The 18,975-nt window shown below is 20.2% G+C and overlaps 2 protein-coding genes and 2 non-coding genes across 7 annotated transcripts; all 4 read left to right on the top strand.

Moving 5' to 3' along the window:
* Window positions 1-1,796: 1,796 nt before the first annotated feature.
* Bm3618 (Papain family cysteine protease containing protein) lies at window positions 1,797-10,009 on the top strand (the record flags this gene model as incomplete). Its single annotated transcript, XM_043079783.1, has 10 exons — window positions 1,797-2,052; window positions 2,978-3,041; window positions 6,384-6,473; window positions 7,423-7,519; window positions 7,769-7,878; window positions 8,277-8,450; window positions 8,548-8,697; window positions 8,907-9,002; window positions 9,380-9,451; window positions 9,790-10,009. The coding sequence occupies 10 exons, from the start codon at window positions 1,797-1,799 to the stop codon at window positions 10,007-10,009; spliced, it is 1,329 nt and encodes a 442-aa protein (XP_042935717.1).
* Window positions 2,106-2,275, top strand: Bm16338. Its single transcript, XR_006228060.1, has one exon. It is a non-coding gene; the product is annotated as an Unclassified non-coding RNA Bm16338 (non-coding RNA).
* A 3,968-nt stretch (window positions 10,010-13,977) lies between the features above and the next one.
* Window positions 13,978-17,045, top strand: Bma-lact-3 (Uncharacterized protein; the record flags this gene model as incomplete). Of its 4 annotated transcripts, none has more annotated exons than XM_043079780.1 (9): window positions 13,978-14,132; window positions 14,277-14,400; window positions 14,643-14,813; window positions 14,960-15,024; window positions 15,208-15,326; window positions 15,451-15,596; window positions 15,858-15,998; window positions 16,348-16,482; window positions 16,872-17,045. In XM_043079780.1, 9 exons carry the CDS (start codon window positions 13,978-13,980, stop codon window positions 17,043-17,045), a joined length of 1,230 nt encoding a protein of 409 aa, XP_042935714.1. The 4 variants fall into 4 exon arrangements, with proteins under 4 accessions (XP_042935714.1, XP_042935713.1, XP_042935716.1 ...); XM_043079779.1 differs by having other exon boundaries at window positions 15,208-15,368; XM_043079782.1 differs by lacking the exon at window positions 15,858-15,998.
* A 77-nt stretch (window positions 17,046-17,122) lies between these two features.
* Bm15640 lies at window positions 17,123-17,181 on the top strand. Its single transcript, XR_006228018.1, has one exon. It is a non-coding gene; the product is annotated as a small nucleolar RNA Bm15640 (small nucleolar RNA).
* Window positions 17,182-18,975: the final 1,794 nt, after the last annotated feature.

Genomic DNA, 18,975 nt, shown 5'->3' with positions numbered 1-18,975 from the left:
CTATAAATTGTTTATGGATTTTAAAAATTAAAATTGAAATTAAAATTGAAAATTGTTAAATAGTAGTAAAGTAATACTGCATATTGCTCTGTTTGATTTTATTACTGTAATATAAAAGAATTTATATTTTCTCTAAAATACAAATTTATTGTTACTCACTTTTTTCGAAAAAAAAAAAAAAAAAAAAAAAAAAATTTTGATAGAATTTTTAGATAAAAACTATAAATTATATAAATTATTTAAAGAATTTATTAAAATGATAAGGCTAAATGAGATAACTGATATTTTAATTGATAAAATATAACAAATTTATCATCCAAACGATGTCATAATCAGAAGTATTACACAGTGTTTAGAAAGTTCCATTTATTTATAAAATTGATTGATTGAAACATAAATTAGTTCATTTTCCTTTATCACAAATTAATCATTTCAATGTAATATTTCAATTTTAAACTTTCTTTATTCTTTTAAAACTAACAAAACAAAATATTTTTCCTTTCCAAATTTTATCAATTTTAGATTGCTTATAAGATTTAGATTTATATGCTTATATGTTACCCATTTTATTCCACTTTACCCAATGCTACCATAATAATTGACCGGATTTACCCACTTCCAGGGAAAGGAAGTGTGTGTGTGTGTGTGACCGCAAGAAAATAAAAGAATTAAATATTAGGAAAAGGTTATAGCTAAAACTTTGAAAATCATTTTTAGAAATAAATGCAAGTAACGAATAAAAAAAAAAAAAATAACAAAAATTAGAATAAATGAAATAATTTTAGAAAAATTTAAAAAAAAAAAAATCTCTTAAATCATACGAAAGAAAAAGTTGCCAATTTTATTCATATTTGAAATATAAATTGTTGTTATTATCATTTAAAAAAATTAATGAATTAATAAGGGCTTCTTAGAGAATATTTGAAAAATGTTAGTGTATTGTTAGTTATTATTATTAATTAATTAATTAATTAATTAATTAATAATGTTCGCTATGGTTAATTAATTAATATTGATATTATTATTGTTCGTTATGTTAATTAATTAATATTGTTACTATTATGGTTAATTAATTAATATTGCTGTTATTATCATTATCAATTAAATTAATTAATTAATATTATTATTGTTAAATGTAATAAATGTTTGAGAGAGAACATAAATAATAGAAATTGTACTTAATTTTTAGATTGCAAACAAAGGCGTAAATTTTCACTTCATTGTGCCATCACAATATTATAGTGATGAAGTAATCGAGAAAGTGAAGAAATTCGGTTGACAAAAATTGATCTTACGTCAATCACTTAAAGACGATCGAGAACGAGAAAGGTAATCAACGACAACGACGAGAACGAGAAAGGTAATCAACGACAACGAGAACGAGAAAGGTAATCAACGACAACGACAACGACGACGACAACAACGACGACAACGAAGAAGAAAGAAAGAAAAGAAGGAAAGAAAAGAAAACTGCGGGAAACACGTTTACAAATTTAAAAAAAAAAAAAAAAAATAGAAGAAAAAAAAAAAAATAAAGAGAGAAAATTTATTTGGCGCTATTGGTAGGTAGTGTGATTCTTCTGTCCGCCATCACCATCATCACCATCACCATCACCATCATCACCATCACCATCACCATCATCATCATCATCATCAAACTTCTTCTATCATCAAAAAATAAATTGCAGCAACAATTTACGAAATCTTTGGCTAAAAATTTTTTACTATTTTCTAAATTACAAATTTTTCTGTATCAAATATTTTCATCTATTTTTATAATAATGATAAAGAAATTAATGATAATTTTATTACTGCTACTATTATGGTTGGGAAGAATTACTGTTGGTATTGGCTTTCATGATATTCCGGGTATTTATTGTGGGAAACGATCACCAACATGTTGCCCGAATCGTGATGATCAATGTACAATGGCAATTCTTGGCAATCATCTTTGCTACTGTGATATGTTCTGTGATCGAGGCGAATATGGCAATGATTGCTGCCCAGATTTTAAGGCAGTTTGTCGTTACAGTCAACGGACATTAGCGCCAGGTCAGGTAAATTTGATAGAGAAATAAAAAAGAAAATTACTTGCAGAAATGATATTTATGCAAAAAAAAAAAGTATGTTGTAATTTTTGTTTTGCAATTTTGCATGCATATTAGCGCACTTTTATGCATTATTTCTTGCATGCAAATGCACACATACATACATACACATGCACACATACATACATACACATGCACACATACATACATACACATGCACACATACATACATACACATGCACACATACATACATACACATGCACACATACATACATACACATGCACACATACATACATACATACACAAATATTTCATTCAGTCAATTAAACCTGTTAATTATATTTGTCAATTAGAAAAATTTTAATTAATTTGTTTTTTTTTTTTTTTTTTCAGTTAAATTTATTTTTTGTTTTATTATAAATAATTTAATGCAAAATTAGCTAAATTGAATTATTCCATTTATATGTTAATGAGATTACTATTAGTTTATTAATAGTAAAATATATTTTTCAAATACGGCTAGCATTTATTTATCGTATTAAATTACGGAAATCAAATCCGGTTACTTAGTATATTATCAATTCGTAATTGTAGTAATTATGTTAATAGATTACTAGTTTATTAGCAGCAAAATGTATTTTTCAAATACAGCTAGCATTTATTTATCGTATTAAATTACGGAAATTAAATCCGGTTACTTATTACAGTATCAATTCATAATTGTAGTAATTGATGATAAAAGTTTTCTTTTTTTAATTTTAATCTTTGAATTAATTACTTAATTATTATTTAAATGTAATTATTTAAAAGTAAGCAGAGAGAGAGAGAGAGAGAGAGAGGGAAAGGGAGAGGAAAGAAAAGAGATTTTTGATATGATTAATTGATAAATTAATGAATATGAAATACTGTTAATTTTATAGTATTCAGATTGCATTCATGATGGAATAACATATTCAGAAGGCGATACAATCACCAGAAATTGCAATCAATGGTTTATTTTTCATTTTCTTTCTAAATTAAATTAAATTAAATTTTTTTCATTTAAATAATCACAAAAAAAAAAGGTTTTTATCAATTAAGAAAAAAAACACTAAAAATTCATAAAAAACTTTAAATAAAAGGAAAAAAAAATGAAAGAAATTAGCAAATTAAAATATTAACAGAAATTATGAATGAAATTAATTATGTGTGACAATTTTATACTGTCATATTTGTTAATAATTTCAAAAATTAATAAACATTTCATCATTGTATTCACATTTGTAAATTTTAATTTGTAAAATTTGTTTTATTTTAAAAGTAATTTATACCATTTTTTATAATTTGAAATTTAATTATTATTATTTTTAAATTAGTAAAGAATATATCTGCTCATATATTCATTTCTATTTCTTCATCTTATATTTCTTTTAAAAAGTCAAATCATTATTCAATTAAAATTAATTTATCAAAAATTACACAAAAATTTTTCCCTCTTTTCTTTCTTTCTCTTTCTCTCTCTCTCTCTCTCTCTCCCTTCCAAATCAACTAACTACTATTATTTTAATGGTTCCAAAACACAAAATAAAGTAATTAAAACATATATTGTAATTAACTAACAAATTCTTTTAAAAAAAATTTCACATTTTTCTTTTTTTTGATATATATTTTTTATTTTATTTATTATAATAATTAATGAAGAATGCATTTAAATTTTCAAACAAAAACTCTTTTAATCCTTAGCAAACAAAAAAAAAAATCTCTTTTTGCTCAAACATAGAAATAAATTAGTTAATCAATCAGTCAGTCAATCAATCAATTAATCACAAGGTAAAAGTTCAAGTAGAAAGGAAGGAAAACAAGAAGAAAAACAAACTCTCTCTCCCTCTCTCTCCCTCTCCCTCTCCCTCTCTCTCTCTCTCCATATTTTGTAGTTTTTTTTATTTAAATAATTCTTTATACTCTTAAATTTAATTTCTATGAGAAAAAAAAAATGATGTGCGAAGCAAATATGGGATTAATGAACTTTTGAAATTTGATTGATTTATATGAAAAGATCAAAGGAATAATTACTGAATGGAAAAAATTGTGCATTCATTTTTTTTTTTATTTTTTTATTTTTTATTTTATCACTAATAGTTTGATCAAATTATTTTCTTTTATTTCTGATATTTTTTTTTTTTTTTTTTTGATTTTCATTTCACACATTTCTATTTCAATTTTATTTTAAAATTTTTTAAAATAATTATTTGCCATATTTAAATATGATTAACTCTTTAGCATTACTTTTACTTACTTATTTAATAATTGATTAGCTATTATGTTTGATATTTGTTTACAAAAATTTTTGAACACTTTTGTCATACTTATTAGTTAGAGTAATCTTATATGATATTATAATTCTGCACTTTATTAAGTTTGATTGTTGTTAATTTTGAAATTTTTAATTATTAAGTTTGATTATTGTTAATTTTGAAAATTTTAATTATTAAGTTTGATTATTGTTAATTTTGAAATTTTTAATTATTAAGTTTGATTATTGTTAATTTTGAAATTTTCAATTATTAAGTTTGATTATTGTTAATTTTGAAATTTTTAATTATTAAGTTTAATTGTTATTAATTTGGAGATTGATAGTTTTAAATGATATTGTAAAAAATATCAAATAAATTTTACTATATCTAATTACAACTGAGCTGAAATTATATTTTTTAATTTTAAAATTTTTTTTCTGATTTCTGATTTATTGTTTAAATTTTTTATTTTTTCTTCCTACTAGTTTTACTTAAAGTTATAGATGGAATTTTGATAGCATACTTGGAATTATATTGTTATCTCAAAAATTTTTTAAACTTTTGATTATATTACTGGAAATACTTTTTAGTATTGTTCAGTATTTTCTTATCTGTTGAATTTTTTTTTTTTTTTTGAATTTTTTTAATTTATTATTTATTTTAATTTAATTTATTTTCTTATTTGCACCATTTTATTCCATCAATTCTTATTTTTTTCCCATTTTTAATAAATCAAACACTTAGAAAACACTCTTATTTGTCTAGATTAAAATTTAAATTTTGTAAAAATTAAAAATTAAACAGAAAAATTGGACTAAAAATGTTATGGAATGATTTATATTTTAAAAATTGTATATTTTAAATAAATATTTTGAATGAATTTTTTTGTATATTTTAAATAAAAAAAAAATTTTTTTTTTTATTAATTTACATCAAATTAATAGAATTATTCCATTAATATTAATGAGAATTGACAGATTTTCAAATTCAATTTATAAAAATAAGAAAGAGAAAAAACATTTATTAAAAATTATAATTTAATTCTTTTAAAGTAAATGTATTTTGCTATTAATTGATAATTAATTGATAATTTGATAATCATTACTGTCACATCTCCTATTTCAATTTTTTTTTTTTTATGTTTCAATAATTCAAATAGAAACTTTTTTTTGTTTTTTTTTCTTATGATAAATAGAATTGATAAATGGAGCAATTAGGAGGAATAGCTATTTGATTAGTTATGAAAATAAAAATTTAAATTGAAATATGTCAATTCAGTCGATTAATTCAATTTTGAAAATTTGCATAAACAATTTTTAAAGTTTCTATCACTAATCTATAATTTGTATTTATTCATTTCTAAAATATTTTTATATTATCTATGAATTAAAAAGCCAAAATAAATTCATTTAAAAAAAAAAAAAAAGAAGAAAATACGCCACGTGTAACTATTATGAATTTCACGTAGCGTTAAAGTTTGAATTTTAATTTTTTAATTCAAAAAGTTTTTGAAAAGATGCGCATATTGTACTCTTTCATTTCATTCCCTTTTTTTTTTTTTAAAAAAAAAATTTAATTCATCTTATTATGTATTTCTTCTAATTTCACATTAAATATACAATAAAAACAAATGGTTAAATTCCTTTTAATTGTTTAAACTAATTTTTTAATTCTAAATTATTAAAAAATTTAATTTGCATTAAAGTTTATTTGATTAAATGTAATTTTGAAAGTTATTTTATTGTATTTATTTGTTTTAAATGCATCTTTTAAAGCTTATTTATTATATTATCATCATTATCTATTGAATATTAAATTGTAATATTACTTACCTTTTAGGATCAATGAAATGGGACAATTTTTTATATCCATTCATTAAATTAAAATTTAATTTAATATAATTAATTTAAATGATTATTAATATTTACAGTACTTAATTTAAATATAATAAATAAAATTTAATATATATAATAAATAAAATAAATATAATAAATAAAAATTTTATATAATTAAAATTTAATTTAAATATAATTAATTTAAATGATTATTAATATTTACAGTACTTGCACTGAAAAAGAATGGAAATGTGATCATGAGCCATGTTTGATTGATGAAAATTTACTGCTAAAAATTCAAAATGGACGATATACGTTAGTCGTTTACCATTTAAAATTCAAAAAATCATTTACTAATTGTAATTCAAAATGAGAAATTCAAAGTTTCAAAAAAAAAAAAAATTAAAATTCAAAATGAGAGAAACATATTAGTAAAATTCCATTGTATCATTTTAAAAAAAAAAAAAAAAAAAAAAAAAAAAAGCTTAGTTATGCTAATGATTACATTATGCAATAAAAGATTGTAATGAATTTTTTGCTTTTTTTTTTTTTTTAAAAAAAAAATTTTAGCTAATTTTTTGCTAATCGAAACCCAAAATGCTAAAATTTTGTACTAATCTTTTTTTTTTTTTTGCATTATAGTCAAAAAAGTTTCTCATAATTAATTAGATTATAAATTTGAATATATTGAAGTATCAATTGAGATTTTGAAGCAAAAGCAGAAAAATTAAGCTAATTTTTACTTAACCTTTGACCCAGTCATTGATAATTACTGATAAAAAACGAGTCATTTATGCTTAATTTTAAATACTTTTCTTTTTTACAATTAACTTGCAGCATTTTATGATTCAAAGTATTTAAGTTTAAAGTTAGATTCTGGCTGGAAATATTCCAATTTTGTTTAACAGCAAATTAAAGTTTAAATTTGATTTTTGATTTTTGAAACTTTTGCTTATTGATATTTTATAAAAAAAAAAAAAAAAAAATGAAATAATTCACAAATAATTCATTTAATAGTAAGTAAATCACAATAAATTTTATTAAAGAAAAGAAAAAAAAAAACTTTTTATTCTTTCTTTTTTTAAAAAATTTATTTTGAAAAATTACAGAATTAAACAATAATATAATTTTCAATCAGTAATAGATATATTCGAGAAAAAAGATATTTCATTAACTTTTACTGCTAATTTATTACCTAAAATTATGTGAAATGTTAAATTTGTTATTAAGAAAAAGGATTTTTTTTTTTTTTTTGTCATTTCAGATGGACAGCAAGAAATTATTCGGAATTTTGGGGACGTACATTGAGAGACGGAATACGCCATCGTCTTGGTACACTTTTTCCGGAACAAAGTGTTCAAGTATTACTTAATCATTAAACACTTGTTAATTAACATATTGTATTTTTAAATCAAGTTTAATTTTATTATCTTATTATTGTTTATTCTATGTTTTATCATCATTTCTCATTTCCATTTCCAGTATGACTTTAAATTTTTATTATAATTTTCTTCTAGCATTGATATTTTATTTTATTTTTTTTTTTTTTTTTAGGATTCAAGAATTTATTTGTTAAAAGTTTTAAGTAATTAAAAGGTTATTATTGATAGAGTATGAATGAAATGATTGTTAAACCACGCGAATTACCAACAAGTTTTGATGCTCGTCAGAAATGGCCTAATTTTATACATCCAATTCAGGATCAGGGTGAATGTGCTAGGTATTTTAATACTAAAATTATTTCAATTTAAACTTATTGTTTATTTTTTTCAAGTTTAATCATCAAACACTTTATTATTTCAATTTAAATTTATCGTTTAATTTTTCAAGTTTAACCATTAAAGATTTTATTATTTCAATTTAAACTTACATTCATTTTTCTCAAACTTAAACTGCCAAAAATTCTATTATTTCAATTTAAATTTATTTGATTTTTTTTTTCAAATTTAACTACCAAAAAATCTATGTAAAGAACAAAAAATCAAAAAAAAAAGACAAAAGCAAAAATTAAAAATGCAAATATGCGATTCGAATATTTAACTTTTTTTTTTTTTTTTTTTTTGTTCAAATTTTCTTTGTTTAAATTTCAATCATTTAATATTTCATTTTGTCTTATAGCTCATGGGCGCAATCGACCGCGGCAACATCAGCTGATCGTTTAGCGCTCATAACAGACGGTCGACAGAATGTTTCACTTTCAGCTCAACAAATTCTCTCCTGTAATCAACATCGACAGAAGGGTTGTGAAGGTGGTTATCTAGATCGAGCATGGTGGTACATTCGAAAATTTGGGTTTGTTTTTGGATAAATGATTTGCTTAGAGAGAGAGAGAGAGAGAGAGGGAGGGAGGGAGAGAGAAAAAAAGAAAGAAATGCTAAATGATTTATAGAGTAGTAAGCGAAGAATGCTATCCATATGTGAGTGGAATTACAAAAAAGCCTGAAATATGTGAAATGCAAAAGTCGAGACATACTGAGGGACGTGAATGCCCAAGTGGACACGCTAATTCACGTGTGTACCGTACTACGCCATCGTACAGGTAGAATATTAAATTGAAAATGAAAAAGTAGAATTGAATTAAATTTATAATTTTCTTTTTTCTCTTCTATGGAAAATTTCTAAAAAAAAATTAATTTTGAAATTTAATAGTTCAAAAAATTTTTTTAAAATAATCATTTAAAATTTAATAGTTTAAATTTCTATTTTAAGTTTTTTTTTTTTTTTTAAACAATTATTTATAATTTATAGAGTTTCAAGCAAAGAGAAAGATATTATGTCGGAAATTTTAACAAATGGACCAGTTCAAGCAACTTTTCTTGTTCATGGCGATTTCTTCATGTATAGGTAAATGATTTATTTATTTTTTTCAATTTATTGAAATGAAATTGATAATACTCTGATGAATTGGATTTTTTTTTTTTTTTTTTTTTTTTACTATTTGAATGGAAAATAAAATATTTAAAAAAAAAAAAAATTAAAAAAATATTACAATTAGTAAATAAAATATTTATGATTTGATAATGAGAAATAAATTAAAAATTATTTCGATGAATTGCTTTATTATATTTATAATATCTCGAATATAATCTTTTGAATATTATAAATTTATCACAAAAATTTGTAATTTATTTTTTTTAAATGTTTCACTAACTATTAAGTTAGTAATTAGAGAAGCTAATAATTAATTAGTGCTATGCAAAAGTAATATTTAAATGTTTCAGTGGTGGAGTTTACAAGCATTTACCAGCAGTTGAAGAAAAGGTCGAAGGTTATCATTCAGTACGACTTCTTGGGTATAAATTTTTTTTTTTCTTTTCATTTTAGCATTAAATTTTTCACAAAAATTGATTTTAATCATGTAATTTGTAACAAATAAATTATCAGTAAATCAAATTATCATTAAGCTATTTTAAACTTTCTAAATTTTAATTAAAAATTAAAGTTTTTTTTTTTTAACGATACAATAAAATGATAAATTACATATACCATTTTGAATATTTTTCTTTTTTTTTTTCTGAATATTGTTAATTTTTTATCAGTGATAGGAAAAATTGATAACTAAAAAAAAAATTAATAAATAAATATTAAATTTAATAATTTATCAATTAAAAAAAGATGGGTAAATTTTCAGATGGGGTGAAGATCATTCGACCGGAATTCCGATCAAATATTGGATTGCTGCTAATTCATGGGGTTTAAATTGGGGTGAAAATGGTACATTTCGTATTTTACGTGGTGAAAATCATTGTGAAATTGAATCATTTGTTATTGGTGCATGGGGTAAAGGATTTAAAAAACGTCGACGTTTGCTTAAATTACGTAAAATACGGCGTCATTTCAGGATGCTATAAATTATTCATTCATTTTTCTTAAAATAATTAACTCTCTTCTTTTCTCTCTCTCCTCTTTCTCTCTCTCTCTCTCTCTCTGTCTCTTTTAAAGCACTGCCTTTCTAGTCTTTCATAAATCTTTTGTATTCTTTGTGATGAAAAAATTTTTAAATTCCTTTGAAAAAAAAAAAAAGAAAAAAAAACAATTTAATTAATGATAAATTAGAATTATAGAAATGAAATTTAAAAGAATATTCAATTATATAAATAAAATGTCATCTGTGTCACATACTTTTAACAAAATTTGAACTTTAACCTTTTAATAATTCCATTTATAGTTGAATATTATCATTAAAAGTAAATTTAGAAGAGAGATTAAAATAAATCATTTTCATGATATGATATTATGATTAGAGTAATTTATAAAATTTATTAGTTGAAATGACGAAAAAATATTGATTGATTAATTATATAATTTTAGAAAAAAAAATTGAAAAAAAATCAATGAAACATTTCGTCTAATATTATTAAAACTAAATTTTATTATTATTATTATTTTTTTTTGAAATAATACTCAGAAATCAAAATAATTCTTTATCAAATTAATCACCAATTAACCATCTATTATCAAACTAATCATTCGCAGTTATCACTATTCATTTACATTTGAAGTATATCAGATCAAACTATCAAATAAGATACAATGATCAAAAATAGTTATTATTATAAATCAAATTATTTCTCTCATATTCACTTTTTTATGATTGGCTCTTATCATTTGCTTCTTTATCATTCTGTTATCACTTTATCATTATCGCTGCCATATATGATTGTAATTACAATTTTTGTAATATTTTATTTTGTTGTAAATTTTATTATATAAATAAATGAATGTTAATAAATGAGTAAACATTTACAGTAAAAAATATTATTTCAATTTTACTCTAAAATTAATTTTAAATTTCATTCGTTTTAATTAAAAATAACAATAATATTTTATTTTGGTAATTAATAGAAAATATAAATTTAAATTTAATTTACTTACTATATTACAACAATAACTTGTAAAATTCTAAAGTAAATATATGCAAATAAGTCACAAAGTTATTACAAAAAAAATTTTAAAGTAATTTAATTTTTTTTTTTTTAAAGTAATTTAATTCCATACAAAATTTATTTTTTTATATGCAAATCAATTGAATTGTTTGATCAATCGATGAAATACCTTTATCAGTTATTATCACATAGCTAACGATAAGTTTTGATAATTTAAAAAATTTTAAATTTGATAATTATTTCTTTCTATTAAATGGCTAAATTTCATAAACGATTTAAATGAATTTGTATTCTAATTTAATTTCAAAATTATTATCACATAATATTTTATAAAATAAAATTTTGAAAAAGTAATTGAAAATTTCTCATAGTGTAAATTTATTTATTTATTTTTTTTTCACTTGTGGATTATAAGTGAAAAATAAGATTTACATCTGATAAAAATGATTCTCGACAAAGTTATTTGTGTATTTGTGAGATTATTTTAATTTTATTCATTTATCAAATCAGAACTTTCTAGAAGGTATGATTAAGTTATTGATTTTTTTAAATTCATTTTTTTAAAATTTTATTTCTTTAAACTTACCTTATTCTTTCCGTAAATCGATCGATCATTGAAATATGATCAAATAATCTTTCATAAATGTAAAATAAGAAAATTCTTGCCATAGAATATTAAATTTATAAATAAATAAATTTTTGATAAGTTGAAGTAATTTTATATTAATAAAATTAAAGTCTGTTAATTAGAAAAAAGTTAAATTAATATTAAAATTAACACTTAATCGGTGTCTAACAAATAAAATTTATATTTTTTGATCGGAAATTTAATAAATAACAATAATGTAATCTGTTATTATAATCTCATTAATTCATTTTGCATATATCTAAAATTTAAATTTTCATTTCAAAATTGAAAATGAATATAGTGTAATTAAAATATAAAATATAATTATTTTATTTTTTTAAATTATTCGTTGCAATTGAAAGAAAACGAAATTTTCAATAATTGAAAGATAAACGATAATATTTTAAAATAATTTTATATTAATAAAATTAAATAATCTAAAACTAATAATTCAATCATTTTAATATTTATTTAAAATTTATTTGCTAATTGCGTTGACAATAGAGCAATATTTAAGAAAAAAGTGACACATAAAGTTGGCAAAATCTATGACAAATTCATTATTTAAATCAAAATTTGACATAAAATTATTTTTAATTTCAACTATTGAAATCATGATTACCAAGCAATTAAATTGAAATTTTTTTTTTTTTTTAAATTAATTGAAATCATTTATTGAAAATTATATTATCAACTCTCTCAATGTCAACTTTAAAAAAGAAATCCAATGAATCAAAATAAATTTACATCTGAGTAATATCAATATAATCGAGAAATTAATGAATGAAATGAATAAATTAAAAAACAAAATTTTCTATTTAATTAGTTTTATTTGATCATTAATTATAAATCTTTTAAAAAAAGAAACTATTAAAAATTAGCTAACTATCATTTTTAATATGCTAATTTAAAATCTTTCATTGACAATAACTTAATTAATTACTTATCTCTTTTAAGTTTTGTTTGATTTAACTATTAGAGTACTTAATTACTTATCTTTCATTAAGTTTTGTTTGATTTAATAACTATTAGAGTACTTAATTACTTATCTTTTATTAAGTTTTGTTTGATTTAATAACTATTAGAGTACTTAATTACTTATCTTTTATTAAGTTTTGTTTGATTTAATAACTATTAGAGTACTTAATTACTTATCTTTTATTAAGTTTTGTTTGATTTAATAACTATTAGAGTACTTAATTACTTATCTTTTATTAAGTTTTGTTTGATTTAATAACTATTAGAGTACTTAATTACTTATCTTTTATTAAGTTTTGTTTGATTTAATAACTATTAGAGTACTTAATTACTTATCTTTTATTAAGTTTTGTTTGATTTAATAACTATTAGAGTACTTAATTACTTATCTTTTACTAAGTTTTGTTTGATTTAATAACTATTAGAGTACTTAATTACTTATCTTTTATTAAGTTTTGTTTGATTTAATAACTATTAGAGTATTTAATTACTTATCTTTTATTAAGTTTTGTTTGATTTAATAACTATTACAGTATTATAGATAACGTTTTATATTTTTTGCTATATGTTTTGTTTTATTTTTTTAAACTAACTTAAGCAACTTGAAGACTATCTTACTGATTTTCTAATTAATTGTTTTAATTTAAGTTAATTTTTTTATATCTTTGATAAATTTTTTAAATTATAAGTTATTTGATTATGTTTTTTAGTATAATAAGTATGATAAATTTATAATTTGTCCACATTTTCATTTAATTTTTATACATAGAAAAAATAAAACTTAAAAAAAAGAGAAAAAATAATTTTATTAATTCATAATTACTAATTTATTTGCTTTCTTTTTTTATCACACAAAAATTATTCATTAAAAAATCAAAGATTACTTAATTTTTTCAAATGATAATTTTGATAATTTTAAATGAGCATTTATTATCACAATTTCACCTTTTCCAATCATTGCTTGCATGCTTTATTCATAAAGTAAGTATTAGCTTTATCATTTAAATTCAACTTTAACTTACTTAGAGTTATACATTTTTACTTACTACTAATTTCTTCTCGAGATTAGTCGAGATTTAAGTATTTCATTTAAATTTTTAACATATTATCACAAATATTTCTCAGTAAGCTAATGCATAGAGAAATTTTAATGTTAGAAGCAAAAAAAAAAAAAGGAAAGCAAAAGAAATTTGTTGGTTATCACAAAATTTGATAACAAATTAAACAAATGAAATGAATTTGTTTGATTATATTTGTGCATAGTGAATGTAATAACATTTCATATCATTTTCTATCGTTTTTTTTTTGAAATTTTTAAATTATCAAAATGCTTATCACAAGAAAAATTCATATTATCACTATCACTATTATCATTTATGCTATTTCTAACTATATCAATGATAATTTATATACAAAATTATCATTACATTTTGATTACAATGTAATTGATGATCGATTTCAATTAGTTTCAAACATTTTCAGGTTATTTTTCTTTTTTTTTTTTTTTTTTTTTTTTTTTTTAAATTTTGATACAAAATTTTAAAAACTTTAAATGTTATCAGAAAAATTTTATTCAATAATTTATTGATTAAAATGATTGTTAAATAATTTTAATAATTTAATTAGGAAAAATTTTTTAAATGGTTGGGAACGTGGTGGTGCAGCATTAACTGTTTATCATAAAAATCAAAAAATTCTCGATATTTGGGGTGGATATGCAGATGTACAAGCAGCAAGAAAATGGCAAATGGTAAGAATTATATCTCAAAAAAAAAAAAAAAATTTCAAATTTTTAAATTTTATAAGTAATAATTGATTAAATGAAATAAATTTTTCGATGTGATACTGCTAACTGATAAAATTTAAATTTAATCAAAATAAAACAAAAATTTTTTAGACTGATTAAACAATAATATGTAATGTTTGATGTATAATGTATATATATATCTTATCAATTATCAATTATTTAATTTAAAATTTAATAATTATTAGGATACAATCACATCAACATTTTCATGTTTAAAAAATGTTATGGCATTATGTATTGCATTGCTTGTGGAAAGAAAATTAGCTAATTATGATGATTTAATTATCAAATATTGGCCAAATTTTGGTGATAATAATAAAGCTAATATTACTATAAAAATGTTATTAACTGATAAGGTATGTTATTTTGATATAAATTTAATTCAATATTTTCTTTTTTCAAAAATTTGAATGAGAATTACTTTTTTTTATTTTATAATAATAATAAAAAAAAAGTATTACTAATACAAAAACAAAAAAAAAAAAATGAAAACTTAACTTAGATGAATTTGAAATATTTGAATAAACCGCTTACTTTGAAGAATGCCACTGATCATGAAGCAATGAGGTATGTCATTTTTAAATTATTCTATTAAAATTTTAAATTAATAAATTTAATTTAAAATTTTTCAAAATCAAAAATTAACCAAATAAATCAGATCTTTCTTTTTCTTTTCTCTATTAAATGAAACAAAAATGAATATTTTAAAATGAATCGTTAAATTCTTTCTTTTTTTTTTAAAAAAAAAAGAAAAATCTTCGAGAATGAACAACCAAAATGGCTACCGGAAGAAAAATCCGGTTGTTACGGATCATTATTCTATTGGCTTATTGATCAGCTTATTCGACATATTGATAAGCAGAAACGAGGTGTACAGCAATATTTTCATGATGAAATAGCATCTAAATTTGGTATCTAATAAAATTAATTTTAATTCTGATTTTAATTTCAATTATTAGACATTTTTCTTTAAAGAAAAATTTTCAATTTCAGGAATTGATTATTCGATTGGTTTAATGAAAACAGAAGAATATCGCTTGGCCAGAATAGCAATGCCATCTTGGTTTGATATTTTTAGTGAAATCTATCAGACCCCGCATTTAATGTCAAATTTGTTATTTCAATTTTTCACACATAAGGTATAAGTATAAGTATATTTCATTGAAGTATAAGTATATATTTCATTGAAATTTAATTCTAAGTAATATAAAATTATCAAAATTCAATTTTTGAATATAATTTTTTTTTTTTTTAATAATATTGTAATAAAAATTTATTTTCTAAATTAATTCATTTTTATCATGAAATTTTTTTTTTAATTTCGTACAAAATAAGATTTTTTTTTTTTTTTGGAATTTAATTTAATTTAATTTAATTAATATTTTATAGAGAATTTGCAGGATTCGATAATGTATAAAGTAATGAATAATTTAAAATGGTTAAATCCAATTATACCATTACAAATTAACAATCCAAATTTTCATCATTTATTATACCATGGATTTGGTAATGCAAGAAGTTTAGCACAATTATTTCATATGGTTAAATAATTTTATTTTATTTATATATTTTATATACTATAAGTAAATTTAATCAATTATTACAAATTTCATTTAATAATAAATAATTTAAAATTATATCAATTATTCAAAAAAATTTATTGTTATTTTTTTACATTTACATTTTTAAAATATAATTTTTACATTTATTTTTAAAATATATTTTTTACATTTTCATTTTTTAAAATATAATTATAATTGAAATGAACAAAATTCAAAAAAAAAAAAATGATTAAAAAATTGATCTAAAATTTAGAAATTATTTTTAAAAAATCTTTGATCTAATTTTAAACGCTTTTTATCTCACCGAATATTTGATAATATTTTACAGTTATCAACAGATAAACTATTATCACCTGCTAATCAATTTCTTTTGGAACAAATTTCCATCAATAGTACTGATATATGTACAATAAAACATTTAGCAAAAAATATTGGTCTTTTAGTTTTTATTGATCAATCACAGGTTTCTTTTTTTTTTTTTTTTTTTACATTTGAATTTCAAAATTTTAATTTTAAAATTGATTCTCAAATTTTTTATTTATTTTAATTTGAAAATTAACAACTAATGCAAAGTCTATAAGAAAAAATATATACCGTAAACTGGCGGTAATCGTCTAAATCGGATATTTATCAAAATTTTAAATCTAATTGAAATAATAAATTGAAAACGTGACCAATTAAAAATTTTATTAATTTCGCTACTAAAAAATTATAAGGTAGCACTTTCAGTAATCATTTACAAGTTATAAAAATTGAAATTTTGATTACATATTATCACATCATAGATATAATAAAGCATTCAATTACTTAGCTTAATCATCTGACCTTTGTCCTCATCTAACTCATTTGCAGGTGTCACATGCATATGGTCATTCAGCCTTTGGATGTCAACAAGTTATTCACGACAGGCGGAATAATCTAACAATTGCTTATGTCACAAATGCTATCAAAGTTGGAGTTTATAATCAATGTCGTACTTACATTCGTTTACACAATGCTATTTATGATATTATCGAAAAAAATTGATAAAATTTAAAATTGTATAATATGAGGCAAGAGTTAATGATAATAAAAGCAATTATCAATGATATATCACTGATAGCAATCATATGATAATGATAATAACATGAATTTGACTGATCATAATGTTAATCAATATAATATATTAAAATTGAAATTTAAAAACAAAGCTAAATGAGCATAATTTTTATAATAACTATTTGTTTTTATCATAATTTTAGTCACTAAAATATCTATTTCAATTCTATTTTTTAATTTAAAATTTTAGAAGAATAAAAAAATTAATTAATTAATTCTGTTAAACTAATTAATCACTGAATGCAATCATTCTATCACATAATAAAGCTATCAGTTTGCTCAATTTTCTTATGTTTCAATAAAAATTTGCTTAAAATTTTTATCTTTTTTAAAGAAAAAAGAAGAAAGAGAAGGAAACATTGAAATATTTTGAATGTATTTTCTCGTCATTTTCACTCTTTTTCAATGCTTTTTGTTATTTCGTTTTGAAAAATCTAATTTTAGAATGAAACGATTCCGTTTTTCTTTTTTTTTTTTTTTTTTGCTTTTTGCTTTTCTTTTCTTTCATATATATTTTGAAATAAACAAACGTTTCAATTTGTTCTTATATTTACATTTTCTTTCCTTTTGCATTCTTTTCTTTTCTTTTTTGAAATGAAATAAAATGGAAATGAATTGAATTAAAATAAAATGAAATGAAATGAAAATGAATTGAATTGAAATGAGACGAAACGGAAATAAAATGAAATGAACTGAAATGAAATGAAATGGAAATGGAAGTGAAATGAAATGAATTGAAATGAACTAAAATGAAATCAAATGAAATGGAAATGAATTGAAATGAACTGAAATGAAATGAAATGGAAATGGAAGTAAAATGAAATGGAAATGAATTGAAATGAACTGAAATGAAATGAAATGGAAATGGAAGTAAAATGAAATGGAAATGAATTGAAATGAAATGAAATGAAATGAAATGGAAATAAAATGAATTGAAATGAAATTAATTGAAATGAAATGAAATGAAATGAAATGGAAATAAAATGAATATGAAATGAACTGAAATGAAATGAAATGGAAATGGAAGTGAAATGAAATGGAAATGAAATGAAATGAAATGAATTGAAATGAAATGAAATCTTATTTGGTATTCATTCGAGAAGAAAAGAAATGAAAAAAAAAAAGTTTTTATACATCGATTTTTCTCTCTTTTCTTTTTTATTTGCAACTGTTAAATATGAAAGAAATGGAAAATATTCAAGCGGAAATGGCATTATTCAATTGTGAGAAAATCAGAAAAATGAAAAAAAAATTTTTTTTTTTTTTTTTTTGTTTTGCTAAACGATAAATATTCCAAAAACTATCAAAAATTATCATTTTATTTGAATTTTTTATGCTTTTTGAATTTGAATTTAAAGTTAGATTTTAATTCATTTTAATTATGCATGAAAAAAATGAAAGAAAAGTAAGAAATGAAGATTTAGAAACTTTAGATGTAATTAAAATTGATTTTAAACATGAAAATAGCAATTTTTTCTCTTAAATCAAAAAAATTTAAAAAAAAAAAATAAATTTAAAATTAATATTGGAAAATTTCGTTGATTTTTTTTGATTTCATTGATGACAATGAGAGGTAAATTTTGTATCGGAAATTTTTTTTAAACATTTAATGGTAAATGTTAGCTTATCAAATGTATGTCAAATACATTTTGTTTTTTTTGTGTTTAAATTATTAAAACATTCAATTAACTAATTATTTTACTTTTCTTTTCTATAAATTTAATTGAAAAAAAAAAAAAAAAAAAGGGTGGCAGATGAGAAGAGATAAATACTTTTTATTATATTACATTTATCATTTCTAAGATTAAAAAATAAAAATTGTTTAAAATAAAAAATATTTATTAAATAAATTTCATTA

The sequence above is a fragment of the Brugia malayi genome (genome assembly GCF_000002995.4).
Source record: "Brugia malayi strain FR3 genome assembly, contig: Bm_v4_Chr3_scaffold_001, whole genome shotgun sequence".
In the NCBI taxonomy this organism is placed as follows: Eukaryota; Metazoa; Nematoda; class Chromadorea; order Rhabditida; family Onchocercidae; genus Brugia; species Brugia malayi.
The sequence above is the reverse complement of the archived record's forward strand: the minus strand, read 5'-3'. Positions and strand labels throughout refer to the sequence as shown.